The sequence below is a fragment of the Cyprinodon variegatus genome, unplaced genomic scaffold (genome assembly GCF_000732505.1).
Source record: "Cyprinodon variegatus isolate N-32 unplaced genomic scaffold, C_variegatus-1.0 Scaffold243, whole genome shotgun sequence".
In the NCBI taxonomy this organism is placed as follows: Eukaryota; Metazoa; Chordata; class Actinopteri; order Cyprinodontiformes; family Cyprinodontidae; genus Cyprinodon; species Cyprinodon variegatus.
This window is the reverse complement of record NW_015150696.1, coordinates 566,410-583,126: the sequence shown is the minus strand read 5'-3', so window position 1 is coordinate 583,126 and position 16,717 is coordinate 566,410. Positions and strand designations below refer to the sequence as shown.

The following is a 16,717-nucleotide window of genomic DNA, read 5'->3' as shown; positions in this document are numbered from 1 at the left end:
TCAGATTAATTATCTTATTATTGTACTGCCTGGATATTTTTATCAATAAAAGAGGGTAAATGACATCCTTCACTTCATTGAAAAAGATAATATGTTCTTTATCACACTCGAATATTCAACCTATTTCATGGAATTGTTTTTTCAAAGGTATTCTAAAAACAAGGTGTTAATAAGATATACCTCTTTTTTATCATATTTCCTAGAGATACACCAAGAAACCAACTCATTTATGGAACAAGATGATTCAAAGATATCTATCTATATATAGACATAGATAGATATATATGTATCGGTCAGTCTATCTCTATATCTAAGAAAAAAAAAGAAAGGGGAAACCTAGAAATAAAGGCTATCTTTTTAGAGTCCTAAAGGTAAAACAATTATCTACACTCTGTTCTGAATATGATCAGGTTCTAGAGATCGATTTATTCTTCCCTTATTAACCTCTATTATCAAATGCTAAAGATGGTTAAAAATAAAATTTCTAGATACTTTGTTCATTTTGCTGCTCTTGAATCACTTGCTGTGCATATTTTATCTTTGTTGGAGACCTTTGCATAGTTGAACTGCTTAGCTCTTCAAACTGTTTCAGAAAGTTTTTTCCAGATTGTCTTCAATATTTTCATCCATTTGATTTCTTGCCCAATTGCTATTGATTTAACACAAGAAAAAATATTTAGATAAATTACTGGCCGGAATATTCATTTAATGTATTGAGGAAGTAATAAAATGTGGGCTTGTGTACAATTTATTATTATATCGCAAATGTTTATCACCTACCAAGGACTGTTACACTGTAGTCACGTGTTGACCAGAATTAGCACCACGTTGTCTGTCGGGTTACAACAGGGCTTAAATTTCTGCAGTAGTACAAGAATTACATCACATAAGTTTTGCTTTGACAGCAGGCCATGTTGTTCTAGCAGGGATGTCTGCATGCTTGGTTATATGAGCAGGCGTTTCATAACTATTCCAGAACAAGAGCCGGGCTTCTGCAGCTCCTGAAAGACCGTCCAGAACCGAAATATGTAAAGCAAAGTCAAAAGGAGGCAGCTCAGGCCTGGAGAAAAGGAACTACAAGACAAGTCATTCAAACCTTATTTACACTTGCCATGTTTGTCTGCACACACCATTGCCTCTTTTTCTGTTTTAGATTTAACATACACTTCTGGCTTTTTTGTTTTTATAAAACAGACACACAAGTAAATATGGGTGTTTTTATAGAGGCGATCAACAGCAGCAGAGTATTTCTTCCCTCCAATGCTTATCCGTTTTTACTGAGGCTCATTTTCATCGTCTTCTCTGCACATGTTTAATCAAAGGACAGCTTGGGTCATCCAGCGTTCTTGGTGTAGGCTGCAGGGGCAATTTGTTTCCTAATAGAATAACAGAAAAACAAATGATAAGTTTGTAAATCACCTGCACGCCCTCACCCTGCACCTGTTTAATGCTAGCGTGGTGAAATATTAGGGTAATAAATTCCTTGCCTTTGTTTAAGGTTGTCAGCGGCCGGCTGCCTGAGGGGGTGGCAGGGTCAAGGGGCTGCAGTCTGCTGTTTTTTTGTGCCTATATGCACTCTCTCTTTGTGTTACAGTAATGTAGGGACTGCAAGTGCATGTAAAAATGCTGGGTGGATAGAGTTACATGGCTTAGGTGACACCTAGAGGAATGTGGACCTCATGGCCTTTTGACCCTAGAACATAGCCCTTGAGGGTTGAGTGTCAAATCATCACCCCTGAACCGCAGCTTGTACGTGTTACATTACTCTGCTGGCTGCCACCACAGGTCCAAAGGCTAAAAAGGACCCAGCTTTTAAAAGTGTGTGTGTTCACAGCTAAAATCCTTATATCCTGCATACTTTTGCTATATGGTTCATTTGTTTATGTAATTTTCTTTAAGTAGTTGTCCTGGGAGTTTCTTTTGGAAAGATTTTCAAACTAGTATCATGGCATAAAAATGTAACAGCCTGAGTACCCAGCTTATTGACAATGCTGATCACTTAATTGTCTCTTAGTAAACTGAATTAAATCACATAAGTTTTGCTACACACTACATTAATATTTATAAAGGGCATAAAGCGGTAGAAATATGTAAAATTACTCATCAGATGGTAGTTTACATATACAATCTCTCTGAAAGTGTCTTTAAATTTATGTTTAAGCTATCCTGGAGTTCCTAACAGACTGATATATGCACTAAACTTATGCTGACTGAATGACGAGAATCTCCTGCAGGGGTTATATCTGTGGGAGTGTTGGCCTAGTGGTTAGAGCAGTGCGCTTGTGCTCTGAGAAGGTTGCAAGTACGCGGTTCGATCCCCACAGCCTTCATTTTGGGTTCCTGAGCAAAACCCTTAACCCCCCCGCTCCCCGAGTGCTGCACAATGGCAGCCCACTGCTCCCAAAGGGGTTGGATTAAATGCAGAGGCAAATTTCTTCAGTGTGAGATCAATAAAGTTAAATTATTATTATTATTAGAGGTCCTTTATACCCCGTTTTTTTTCTTCATGCAAGGCTACACACAAAAATTGGACTTGTGTGTATGTAACTTTGTGTGGACGTGGTGTTAGCATCTTGCCATGGTTTATTTTCCCACTCTTTTACACAATAGATGATAAGTTACACAAGTATCAATATTTGCTGACTCACTGCAGGTCAGCCACTGATTGTTGGAATTGCCCATTTTGGTAGAACAGAGACGAGTTTAGTGGTAGCAAGTTGAGCTCATGTTAGCAACTTTCCATGTATGATGTAAATCAAGGAGGAGGACCAAAATTGTGTTCTGTGGAGAGCGTGCCCCAATGGGTTTTTCACTTTCACACTTTGGTCTGTCTAACAAGTTTTAACTGAGGAACAAGCCTTGTTTTGTCCTTGACTTTAATTCTGTACTGCACCCCTTCCCTTGATGTTGTTTGGTAAATTAGCTCCTTCAGGGCCCTCTGCCTATATTCTTTATTCTCAGAGCCTCTTTTGTCTGGATGTCTGACATGGCGCTATGGCAGACTTAGACCACTCCATCTATCTGAAAGGCGGTTTGATGAGGAATCTGAGAGAAAAGCTGTTTTCATTTGTACGTTTACCAGCCAACTTGCCAGCCTTGCAGTCGACCCTCCAGACCTCTGAGTGCCTGGACAAGGGGTTCCTTTGTCCCTGATCTGCAGGGCTACTCCCTGTCCCACTCCTTCTCCACATCTTACCCTCTCTACATCCTGTTACACCTCTGTATTTTCACTCCTCAGGCCAGCACCCTAGAATAGCACAGCAGGCCTCCTCCAAACTAGAGCTGAAGATGTTGGCAGAACATTTCTCACTTTCTAAATTACATCATTTTTTTTTTTTTCATAAACATGGCTAATCCAAAATAAGAAATGTATTCCCAGTTCCTGGCCATTTGAAATCAGGAGGAACCTTTTCCAGGCTGTAATTTTTGTTCAGCATGTACATCTTGTCTACAAGTAACCATAAGGCGTATTGCACAAAAACACAAATTTGAAAACTGCTTTCCAAATCGGTGAATTAAAACGAGTAAACAAAAATAACTTTTTACTTATCTACTGTATATATAATATTTTATAAAGAATATAATAAAAATTTAAATCAATTTTTTTATATGGAGAGTTTTTAGCCATAGATTGCTTAAGGCAAACACATGATCGTTTTGAATAATAATTGAATCTAATTTTAATGACATTCCTGTAACATTTTATTTATATTGTGTAGACTAGTTTTTAGAAATGGTTGTACAACTGATCGTCTGTTGTCACAATTTAATTCCACAGATATGGGACACGAGTTAATATCTTTGTCTTTTTAACAAATAGACCTAAAAAAAATATGTTGTTTCATTTAGTCTTTTCCTTTTTAGTTGATTATTTTCTTATAGAGTCTTGGGTTTATATATGGAGACTAGAACGGTACTATACAGTAAACACAGAGATTGTGTTTACCAGTGGATTACTGGGCTGCATGTAAGTCTAATCATATGATGATATGCCATAAAGGTGTACCACCTTCCTAAGAGACTGTAATTTATGGGTCCTACGTATCTTTCTTTTGGTTTTATGTCTTATTTCCGTCTCTCCTCTAGACATTGTGTAATTACTTGTAATCACAGGTAAAAGGTACATTCTATAGAGAAAGCAGAGGTCATGCTGATTTGGGAAACTAGGATATGGTGGTGCCAATTTGTTGATTTGGTCTTTATACATTGCTAATCTGAATTATGTGGAGAAAAGCGTGGAATAGCTAATCATGTATTTAATTTGGATTTCCTTTGCTCTGTTTTTTCCATTTTAGATGGACTTGACCTGCCCAATGCTGTTAGCTTCTCACCTCCATCCAGCCCAAACCCAACCAAGAAGAGCAGCTCCATCAACTGGTCTTTCCCAGACAAGATCAAGTCCCCGCGTACAGTCAGAAAGATTTCCATGAAGATGAAGAAGCTCCCCGAACTTAGTCGAAAACTCAGTGTAAAAGGGACCCAAAATAACAGTGCAAGTAGCAGTGGAAACAATCAGGCAGAGCCAAGATCACATTCTCCCCGGGTCAACGGCAGTGGATCTGACGCGGTCTCTCAGACTTCAGGCCCTCCTCGGTTGGTTCCATCCGGAGGCGGGCAGGCGAGCCGTAATGTAATCTCCCGATATCACCTAGACAGCAGCGTTTCAACGCTGCAAAGCTTTAACAAGAAGAAAACTAATGGCAGCTCAAAGTCAGCTAGCAAAGGAGGCTACCTGAGTGATGGTGACTCACCAGAGCTGGTTGCCAAATCTGGTAAACACGGATCTGCTGAGGGGAAGGGTGGGAAAAGCAAAGAGACGGAGGGAGGAAGTTCTAGACTAAATGGCACAGAGCTGGACATTGATGCTTTCCGTCATTACAGCTTCACAGATCAGCCCAAGTGCAGCCAGTATATCTCTGGACTGATGAGTCTCCATTTTTACGGTGCTGAGGACCTCAAACCTCCACGCATTGACTCCCGTGATGTTTACTGTGCAATTCAGGTTGACTCCGTTAATAAAGCACGAACTGCTCTTCTCACTTGTCGAACATCCTTCCTGGATATGGATCACACCTTTAACATTGAGTTGGAGAACGCCCAGCACCTGAAGCTTGTGGTGTTCAGTTGGGAACCCACGCCCAAAAGGAACCGTGTCTGCTGCCATGGCACGGTGGTCCTGCCTGCGCTCTTCAGAGTAACACGTACACATCAGCTGGCAGTGAAGCTTGAGCCACGCGGGCTGATCTACGTCAAGCTGAACTTGTTGGAACAGTGGCAGAACTCGTTGGACGGTGGACCAGATGGAGACAGGGAGCCACAGGTGTTTGGAGTGGAGGCGTGGCGGGTCGTGGAGAGGGAAAACACTGGGCTGTTGGTGCCACTGATCATATGGAAGTGCATCAACGAGATCGAGAGAAGAGGATGCCAGGTAATTAAGTTTGAAGTTTGACTTTGACGATCAGTGTTTTCTACCTTTATTTTAATGGTGATCAGTTTTGCAGCTTTTAAACGATTTCAAGTCTTTATTCTAATGTATTTTTTTTAAGTGACTGATTCTTTAACTCAGGTTAGAGCCATTGGAGATTGTGATCTCGGGTACATTTGTTCCAAGCAGAGGCGTTTTAATATCTTGGCGTCTTGTTCATGAATAATACTATGACTAAGCGAGATATGAATGGATAAACTGAGGGCTTGTGAGCAGTAATGGTGGAGCTTCTCTGGTTTGTTGTGGTGAGGAAAGACCTGAGCCAAAAATCAAAACTCTATATTTATCCGCCAATTTATGTAATGCTGGATCATGATCAAAAGAAGATATCTTCAAAACGATTAAGATTAGTCTCCTCCTAACTGTGGCCACAGAGAAAAGTTGAGAAGCTGTCATCCTCCTTTCTGACTCCCTTTGATGCAGTCGCTCTTCATCAGAATGAGTTGGTGAAGTTGGTTCAAATTTTTGTCCTGGATGCCTTGTGAGTGTCTCGCTTTGGACTTCTAGGCCTTGCTTTGCTTAAAAATACGCCCAAGGTCAAAGTGAACTACTATGACAAATTGCGTTTCTTAAATAAAGCATGGTATGAGTAGCTCAAGAAATAACCACACACACTCACAGCATCCTTTTTAATGTTGGGTGATGAGTGCTTGCCCTGCAGCAAGTAATATTGCTGAATGAATTGAAATGCAGTAGACATAATGTCACAGAGTTTCTGCCTTTGGCAACAGGATCTTCTATTCAAAAAGAAGAAAGACAGAAGAGTTAAGACACTCATGTAGCAGGGACCAGAAGGCCTGGGAGTTTTCTTTAGGATCATACAATCAGTTCTTATTGTGCGCCCTACTTTAGAATCCTGACCTCTCTATACAGACAGAAGAGTGGGATGCTCTTAAATGGGGGTAGAAGGAAGAAAATAGGTAAATAATTATGCCTTCTTAATAAATTTGTTCATCAAAATATAATCTGCTTCCACTTTCTAAACATCTGGAGTTTTACCAACATAACCCATTTGTTAGCTTCCCTATTAAATTTACATTTAAAGTACAGTAAACGTGTCATAGCTAGGTATGGACAGAAATGTAAAATGCTATACTTTTAATGTGGTATAACTGTTCAGTTACGTTTCAGTTGTCAGCATAGTTTAGCTTCATTAGCAAGTCTCTACTATACATTAAATTATTTGATCACCTTTACTATGAAACATAAAACATATACCGTAGTTAAATTCTTACCAAAATCCTTCTGAATACTTCTACACTGAATAGAAGCTTCGTTGAAGGACTCTTAAAATTCATGAAATTTATAAATCTGAAGGATGCTTTATCAGTTGTTTTTGCATTACAATCACCCAGGATAGTGACAAACAGAGATTGGAACTGGACATGATCTTTCTGTACTAAGTGGAGATTTCTATAGTACCAAAAGCAAAATAGATATTCTAAGTTTTCTTTAAAATTTCATCAAACTTTTTACTCTTTATTCCGCCCATTATATTTTTTATTATTTAAGCTTGGGAGGCCTAATGTTTTCTCTATCATGCAGAAAAGCTAGTGTTGCTTTTTCTTATTGCTTTTCAGCAGCTGGTCTGTGTTACTGATTAACACTACATTAATATGTTACCTGTTGAGGATTGCTTTTAAAGAACATTATGAGTTATGCAGTTTAAAAGAAGGTAAACATTTTTGGATTCTTGTTAAGAATTAAGAGTTTTGGCACTTCCAATTATCTCCGGGACAGTCATAGGACAGCTACATCGGGAGTTGGGGAAAGTGAAGTGCATTTGCGTGTGTAAATCTTTAAGAGAACATTTTAACAGTTATCTTGCCTTAACAAAAATTATGTTTAGTTCTATTTTTGCAGCAAATTATAATCTGTTTCCCTGCAATAAAAAGGGATGCATTATTCTCAGTTATTCCTTAAGAAAAGAGAACATTGATTGTTTAATTTTATTAAAGTGTGTACCTGAAAGAACTATTTTTTTTTTTTCTATTTCACCATCAAACTGAAGACCGGTTGTCGTAAAGTTAGGATATTTAGTTAGGATTGTTGGGGTTAGGGCATAGAAAGGGTTGGAAATGGAAAAAAAAAAAATCTATGGGAGTCAACACATGGTCCTCACTACATATAGGAAGATGAGAATGTGTTTTTGTTGACTTTTATAAGTGAGGGAACAGTTACAGTAAAGCAGCTACTCATGTAAAACCATCCTTATCTTCAACAGCGATATCCAAAACCGATTTTGTTTGAAGTTCATGTTACCCATAGATTAACAATACATGGCTCAACTATTCTCATACACATTATTGTGGACTATTGTTCTCTGAGTAATCTTACTTGATCAAACTGTTTTTAACATTCCACACTACAATATAAGTACCGGTAGTAAAAGAATGTTTGATTGGCGCTGATATTATATCAGATCAATATTCATACTGGTCTGCATTTAAAGCTGCAGTATTGGTATGGTATTGGAAATTCAAAAGTTACATTGCGACAAAGCTAAATATTTTGATATTGAATTGGTAAATATATAATTATCAATGATTACTGTTTTAGTCCCAAATTATTTAATTATTATTTTTTGTTAAATCTAACATCTCCTTGTGTTTTAGCTGTGTTACCTTCCAGTGCTGTGATTTTTATCTGTCTGTGGATTCCAGTCTGACATGTTTGTCCTCTATCGCTCCGAGCCTTTCCTCTAATCTTTTTGTTTTCTTGCCTTTTTTTCATTAGAGCAGCTATCAGTCGCAGATCAACTCCAGGGGTCTTCTGTGTGGCAGGTAGACAGGGGTTAGGCATGGGGTTGACGCCACATTCCAGGAGGTCTTAGCAGGTTCTGCCCCCAAAACTCATGTTTGCTTGCATCTTTTACGCAGCCTCTCTCCTCAGATGGTCTTGCTGAAATATGTATCCTGAAGGCTTTTCTAAGCCTTTAAGATCCTAGATGAGTGCAGGTACTTTGATGGGCTTGTCTGAAAGACATTTTTAGAGGAGGCTTTTATGTCACCTACCGTACAAGCAGATCATCTATGATTAAGAAGATTGAACTGAGGTGTATAGAAAACAGCTGCACGGATTCTGACTGAGCTATTTCACATCCTTTATGGGCACAACATAAAATTATTACAATCAGTAAAGTTTTTAAGAATATAATTACCTTGTGTCAAGCTATCAGTGGCTTATGCTATGAGTTGCATTGACATTATAAGCAGGTGGCTGGAAACATAATGAACAATTTGAGGAAGGGCATGAAAAATTCTTTACAGTAGGAAGTTGGTTTAAGCATTAATTAAACTGACAAACAAATCACCTAGCTTGACAACTGCTTCACACTGGAGTTAGCCTTGCTTTTGGTGCTGACTGGTTAATCATCAGTTTTCCAGTTGCACTCATTGCTCCAATCCCCTTTCAATCATCATATCCAGCCCAGCTGCCTGAGAGAAAAAAATAAAAGGTTTGAGATTTGAGAGAGGCTGTTATGTAAGATGAACCATTAGCTAATTTTAAATTTAACAATTTAAACACAAACCCAAGGGTTTCCAAATGTGAGAAGATTTATTTTATTTATTTATTTATTTTTTTATGTCAAAAAGGGTTTGTACCTTAGCTATGTGTAAAAAGCTCCCACTGTTTAAGGGGGTTTGACCATCTGGTCACCTTCCTAACCAGATTTTTTGTAGACATGTCATGCTGAGAGGAGGCTTTGGGGCAGATCCAGGATTTGCAGTAGAGATAGTATCTCATGACTGTCTTGATGGCACCTCAGAGTCCCTGCACATGATCTGGTATACAGGGCAGGGGGAAGGGAGATGAAGGATTTCAGCATGTAGACATTTTTCAGAGCACTTGCAGAACAATTTGATAAACAGATATGATCAAGTTAGGATAGATTTAATCATCTGATCTCTCTCAAAGACTTAGATGTCTTGAACTGAAAAATGTTTTTAGTTTAATTTTCTTAAAATTGTATAATGAGTTCCCCCAGGAGCTGTTTTGTTTTCCTCTTTTCATATCAGGAGAATGGAGATATATTTCGCCTCCATGTCTATTAATGACTATTCTTTTGTTAGCTCTACTCTGACTCAGCCTCTGCAGGCATCATTGCATACCTTCAGGTGTCCATTCATTTTGATAAAACAATTTCTTACTAGAAGCAGTCGGAGAGCGCAGACCTCTGCCAAGCAGCAAATTTAGCCCCATATTGTAACATACAGCTACAGTATAGCTAAAACTCACACACAATCTGGATCATTACCAAATTTGAATGAACCATTCCTTAGCATGAGGGATACCCCTGGTTAAAAATTTCCTTAAATCCTTTTATAAGTTCATAAGTAAGGCACAGTATGTGTCTGCAGCCTGTGGTGTTTGTTCTGCTCTCACCACCGCTCTGCTTTCTTCTTTAATTAGCAGATCAAAACAACGAGAGAGGCTTGGCTCACCTTCCTCTCTTTTTGTCTTCAGTAAAATACATCTGGACTTTTTTGAGTACAATGCTGTAGCTGTCAATAGCCACTGCTGCCACTCTCTCGTTTAGAGGGGAACTGTTTGTTTCGCCAAATAATGTTAAATTATCCCTTTAAAAATTCCTGCACGCTGATTATGATGCGGATCATCACCAAAGTTTAATGGATTGTTTCTTGGACTGAGGTGCACCTTTGGTAAAAAAAAAAAATTGAACACAAACTAATGGACGAACAGACGAATAAAGACACAAACTAGACTAAAACATAACCTTCTTGGCAAAGGTAATAATGCAGATATTACGCTAATATTTTTGAGGATTTTTTTTTTTTTTCACTATCTTGGAGGTGACATTGCTGGGAGGTATAGCCCTATCTCCATAGTTAGGTTACATATTCATTAATCAGATAACTTCTGTTATACAAATTGGGCCTGTCCTAAATTAAGATGTTCAGCTATCCTTTGGATTAAAAAAACAAAACAAATTTCATTAGGTTTGACTAAGTTAAACAGAAGGTGAAAAGTGAGGGTTACCCCTTAGGCCAGGAGCCAGGCCGCTGTGTATTAAAGGTCTTTTACTTCCGGGTGGATCATCTAAATAAGTGGTCCTCCTAATTGTCAATCATTCTGGTGATATGTTTACATAAGGCCCTCCTACTTGCTCGTCCCGAGTTAGCTATCTTTTTCTGCGCATGTGCACTTTAGGCATATATCTGTGGTGAGCTACGGTTTCAGACAGTCACGGAATCTCATCTTTCTCACCGCGGTTCTTTGAAAATAGCTGAGGGCCCAAAGACAATAAGTGTCTACGAAGCGTAAGAGAAGAAAAGAAAGTCCTCAGAAGAGTCAGAACTATGCTGGAATGCTTTACGTGGAGAGCTCTCCTTGCAAAGCATTATGGGATTTGCTGTAACAGCGGGCTGCTGTTGCCATAGGCTGTCTTACCCGACAGTGGCGACTAATAACAAAGATGGCACAGGCACCGCGCAGTGGAGGAGTGATCATCTGTCTCAATGGTCAGTTAACTGAGTTTGCATAAAGTCCACTATTTAGTGCTGCTCTATATAGTGATTGATGGATTTAGGGGTTAGGGTGGACATTGGGGCACAGTAAACTTCAATGAGCTATGAGGACAGCAACTTTTAAACAGAGTGTGCATAAGGAGAAATGGGCTTGTACATGCTCTTTCATGCGTTTAATTGGCATTCCCTCTTCAGAGCAGGTACAGGGTTGTGCATGTGCATTTTGTTTTTTAAGTGGAGAGTGCGGGTCTTTTAAAAAATTCAAAATCCTCCACAATACCTTTAGGGAATAAACTTTAGAGTATGCTCCATGTTGATACTTTGTCTTGCAGGGATAGTTTCAAGTTATTTTAAAAACTGCAGCTCAAAAGTGAAACTACTAGTCCTAATATATTTTGTTGATGATCTTAAACTTCTTACTAGTAGCATGTAACAGTATGGTCTTCCTGAATAACAAATAGATTTCTAAAAACTTCCTGATTCCTTAAATGGCCAGGGAAAATTAAATGAATAAAATCTACATTACTATTCCCACAGAATACACAATATTAGGCCACTTTATTAGTCCTTGGTGGTACTGTTAGGGCATTATTCATGGTATAAATTCAACAAGGTATAAGAAACATTCTTTTGAGATTTGGGACCATATTCATTTTAAAGAAAATGCAGTTGCTGTAGCTGTTTGGCTACATATTTGTGATGGTTTTCTCCTGTTAGACCACATCCCAAAATAACACTGTTAGATTGGCATCTGACGATTGTGGAGCCTATTTAAAGGTCCCATATCATGGTACATTTTGTTAACAATGAGGCCCCAAGAGCATGCTTTTGCTTTTTGTGCAGGAAAATACCTCTCAGATCAGGCAGACGGTCTTTACCAAAAATCTCCTTATTCAGTCCTCCTATTGACAAGAGGTTTTGGCTTTCCACGTCCCGGTCCGTCTGAAGGCCGTGCACCTGCAACCATAACAACCAGTCAGAGTTTGTAAGAATAGCCTAGGAGCATGAAATATTACATTAAATGAAGGCCGCAGCATGAAACGATTGACTAATACAGACCGTTCTGGACAGCACATTTCCCCTTCTGGACAGCACATTTCCCCTCATGACATCATAAAGGGAAGGCTTTTCAAATAGAGCATTTTGAGCACGCATTAGCTAAGAGGTGGAGAAAGGCAATGAGAGAGGTTCAATTTGTTATTCATCTGTAAATCTCATACGCAGGCTTCAGGACACATATCACTGATACAAAGTTTTTATAATGGGAATTTTGCATAAAGGAACTCAAGACATCTTCAAGAAACTAGATTGACTATAATTGAGATGTTGGCGTCATTCCTGCTGGAACATGCCATTAGAAGACAAATAGCCTTTGGTCATCTTGGGATGGACAACTATGTTTAGGTAGACTTATGTGTTTGTACAATGTTAAGCTGGTGGATATAAGGTATATCAAGAAAATATCCTATTATCCATTAGACCAACCACCAACTGCATAAATTGTTAAGGCAGAAGAGACTAATAGCATCATGTTGTTTACTACAAATTCTTACCCTGCTATCTAAATGTTAAAGCTGAGATGGAGACTCAAAGGGCAAGGCAACATTTTTATCTGCTGTTTAATTTTGGTGAGCCTGTGGTTTCTTGCTGTTAGGATACAGGAGGCGAAGCTGGAACGATACCAGAACTTTTAACCAAATTGAACCCTACACTTCTCAGAGTTCAACATATTGTGGTTCAGAGACGGTATTCAGCATAACGTTCTAGTAAAAAGGAGTTATTTCTGCTACTCTTGTACTATATCATATTAAGAATGGATTTCTATTCACATTTACCTGATACTGACTAAAAAGGCAACATCACCCACTCAGTTCCAGCACTATGGATATTTTCAGAAATGGTTCCCTTTGGCCAGAAGAGGAAAGAGATTTTCAAACTTAGTCAAACAGTTGGTCACATTTGCTCGTGTTACTTCTTCTCTATTAAGCTCTCTTTTGTTTAGTTTAGTCTTACAGCTGACCAGAGCAGGAAAATACTCCACCTGATTTACATCCACTCTTCTTTTCAGCCCGTTTTGTGCTGAGGTCCTTGTCCCTGATTTGCTCCACAAATAGGTCTTGGCCAGCCCAGCCTGTTGTGTTGCCCGGCAGCCGCGCAGCATAAGAGCAGGCCCTCTTTTTGCCAACAGCTGTTCTCTGCCTGCACTCAAAGAGAGACACCATGTTTTTTATTTCTGAATAGACTTGTTGTTCATTGTGTCCAGTGACTTTTATTTACACACACACACAAAGCCAAATGCCTAATCTGTCCTTCTCTCTCACTCTTGTGTGAGGTTAAGAAAAAGTACAAAAAAAGCAATGCCATTGGGCCTTGCAAGGGCAGCTATGCAGCAACATCTCTGTTGGGACAGAAAGACATGGTACTGCTCCTACGCTGGAGCCTGGAAAGACTGGCGGTGTGTGTTGATGTGTACGCACAACCGGAATCGAGCCGCCATTCACAGCCCACTGACTTAACATGTTACTGGGGCAACCACACCAGTTGGCCAGCTATGCCACATACCAGACAGACACATGTAGGAGAAATTATGGTATGTCTGCAGAGAGACCTAATCCCAGTATAACAAGGAAAGCAACAGTGCCAAGTTTCAGCTATCAGGTGTCTCTAGTCCCTTTAGGTCACAGTCTGGAGGCTTAGGTAAACAAGTAGAGATGGCTCATAGCTTTCATTTTCAATGCTCAGTTGTCACCTGGGCCTTAATAGGAGGTTAACTTTGACACACTTTGTCAAAAGGATTTGGCACTTTTTTTGTCAGGTCTCTGGGAGCCTTTTACGTGTTTTCAATTTCCATCAGAATGGTTCTCATTTAAGCATTTTACAAAGTGCCGGGTTATGGGATGGAAATTTAACCTGTTTGTCTGAACTCCCAGGGTCCCATGTAAGTTAATACTCTCTTCAGAGGGTTGTTACTGCGTAACTCATATTACCACATTACTTTTCAGAGTCTCTGCAGCAGTTTTATGCTGTTTAGCATTAAAATTTATGGAGAAGAACTCATTTTAAGAATGGAACAGGTTGACACATTAACTTCCAAAAAGAATCCAATCTAGGAATATTCTGAGCTAATTACCGATCATTTAAAAGACTTTGATAACCCCTTTTTTTCCCTTATCAACGACGAATGCTTGTTCTTCAGTACCAGGGGTCTTTTTCCATACACTCCAATCAAATGGCTAATTTACCTCCCCAGTACACAAGTGAAGTTCTGCTAATTACTTTATTTAACCAGGTGTTCTGAAGGAGATAAGCATCTGAAAGCTGCAGGGCTGGGATTGAACACCGCTGATCTTTACCCTGACTAGATAGAAATAGATTTATTTCCTGAACATTTCTGTAAAAATAGGTTTGGTATTATTGCTTCCTGAAAATGTTTAACCCAAAATAAAACTCATTAATACAAGATAGTGGGGAAAATGGATCTAAATATGTAGAAGAAATACAGAGGCTAGTGTGGTTGAATGTAACCTTTTTAGTAATATTTGATGACAGATTCAATTTAGTTAATCCTTATAGCACCATTTCACCATTTTTTTTATCTCAACGGACTTTAAAGAGGCAATTCAATCAGATCATACAGGCAGATTGTTTAAGAGCTTTCCATCTAAGGAAACCCAGCTGATTGCATTGAGTCATTGACCTCATTGTCTTCATGGAGTCATTGACCTCTTCATCCAGGAGGATCCGCTCCTCCTCGATTAGCATGAGGCAGAAGTAAAAATATGCTTGCATTATGGTGTTGGCTTGGCAGCAATGCCTCACACCTAGCACAGATGTGCTCTTGTTACAATAAGCAAATGAGCTCTGAGCTGGTTTTCATGTCAAAAAGTATGAAAGATTGGATATCCAGTTATTTACTATACAAGTTGAGCCAATAGCTATGTCTGGAATCAAAACAGGACAAAAAAAAACAAGGGGAAGGAAATAAAATTAACAGCTTTGATTTTTCAGATAAAAGTAATAGGAGGAAATGGTGACACATAAATTTCATTTATCAAAACTTGTTTCATTCAGTTTATCCAACTCTGATTCAACTAAATCAAATCAGGTATTTAAAATGTTCTGCCTTCTTTCAATTTAAATATTTGACTAAAATGTGTCTCTTTGTGTTTGTTGTCCCAGGTGGTGGGTCTCTATCGCCTATGCGGCTCTGCAGCGGTAAAAAAGGAGCTGCGTGAGGCCTTCGAGAGAGACAGCCAAGGCGCGGAGCTATGTGAAAGCATGTATCCGGACATCAACGTCATCACAGGTAACGTGATCAGCCGGAGCCGACACGGGATCCTGTCTAATTAGAGGAATCGATTATTCAAGCACATACAGTGACTCTTTTGGAGAATATCAACATCTTCATCCCTGGATATTTTACCTGTTTTAGAAGAGTTTAAATGTAATATGAGCAACAGGAACTGTTGGCTTAAAAGCACTGAGACTTTTACCAACTTTCAGCAGTGATTGACAGTAGTGGCCTACAGACAACACTAATGAGACCTTAGTCTGCTGAAGTCTGGGTTTAGCATTGATTTCAGTCAGTAAACGTTCTGTCTGAACTGGTGTGACCAACACACATGTGCTCATCTAGCAGTATGTGTGAGGGCGTGGCTTTGGCAATAAAAGCATTCCAGGAGTCGACATATAGATCAATGCCTGGAGGAAACCACAAAACACACACACACACACAGATCAAACCGGGCTTTACATTCAGGTCATTCTTTCTCCATCAGGTTAGCGGTTGGAACTTGTTATGGATGGTCTCCTCCCAGGTCACTGCAGGCTAGAGGATTTCTGTTGTCTAAAGGCTTGGCTTGAACTCTTTGGTGATTGTCCAAAAATGTAGCTTAGTGATAGAGCTTCTTTATTTTTCTTGCAAGTATGGGATTTATTTGATTCTTTGTTTGTAGATTGAAATAAAAAAAATTATACAAAATGGTGTAATTTGACAGAACACAAAACTTTCTGTCAAGCATTCATGAACTGAGGAATGTTTCTCAGAGTTCAGCAGATAAAGGAGCAAAAAAAAAGTCCAAAATGACTTGAGTCATGACTTTCTTTTCCTATTACAAAAGGAGGAAGGCCATGGAAACCAGTAGGTATTATAAAAGTTGCTGTTGGTTTTAGAAAGAGGCCTCGTTTAGGCGTCGTCCCATCACGCCTGCTTTGATCCACATGCAGTTGCAAGGCAGAGCAAAGAACACAGTTAACAGTTGAGCGAGCTGGAAAAAAAGGGCCTGCACCATCGAGGATTGTTGGTTTTTGCCTGCTGCCCAAATTTTCTCTGCTTAGCGAGTTCCTGTAGCTGACAGACATGAAGAGATGTGACTGGTTTAATGTGATGATCAAAGTTATTACCTTTTTATTGTGTTATTTCTATTAGTCTGTTGATGCCTTTTAAACGCTTAATGCAGTTTGAGATTGGGTTTAGGATATAATCAGTCATATTTTCACATTAAATTACATGGCGGCGCCTGTAGGCAGTTGCTTGATGCAGCTCTCGACAATTCCTTACTGTCAAAAAGCATTACAAAATGAAATTTGGCTTTGTATACACTATGTTTATACAAAATGATAAAAGTTATTTAAGACAAAATACTTATAGTATATAGAAAATGAAGTCCGTAAACCCAATAAAAAGTCTCTGTAAGACTAGAGGCTAAAAAGTGAACAGTCTGTGGACAGGCTCGGAGGAGTG

The 16,717-nt window shown here is 39.1% G+C and overlaps 1 protein-coding gene across 2 annotated transcripts in view; it reads left to right on the top strand.

Annotated features, from left to right (window-relative positions):
- syde2 (synapse defective 1, Rho GTPase, homolog 2 (C. elegans)) overlaps positions 1 to 16,717 on the top strand; it is a 52,854-nt gene that overhangs the window by 18,021 nt on the left and 18,116 nt on the right. For both annotated transcript variants that reach the window (XM_015381855.1, XM_015381856.1), the window contains exons 4-5: positions 4,296 to 5,428; positions 15,154 to 15,280. In XM_015381855.1, coding sequence (XP_015237341.1) covers positions 4,296 to 5,428; positions 15,154 to 15,280 — 1,260 coding nt within the window. The remainder of the gene's footprint in view (positions 1 to 4,295; positions 5,429 to 15,153; positions 15,281 to 16,717) is intronic.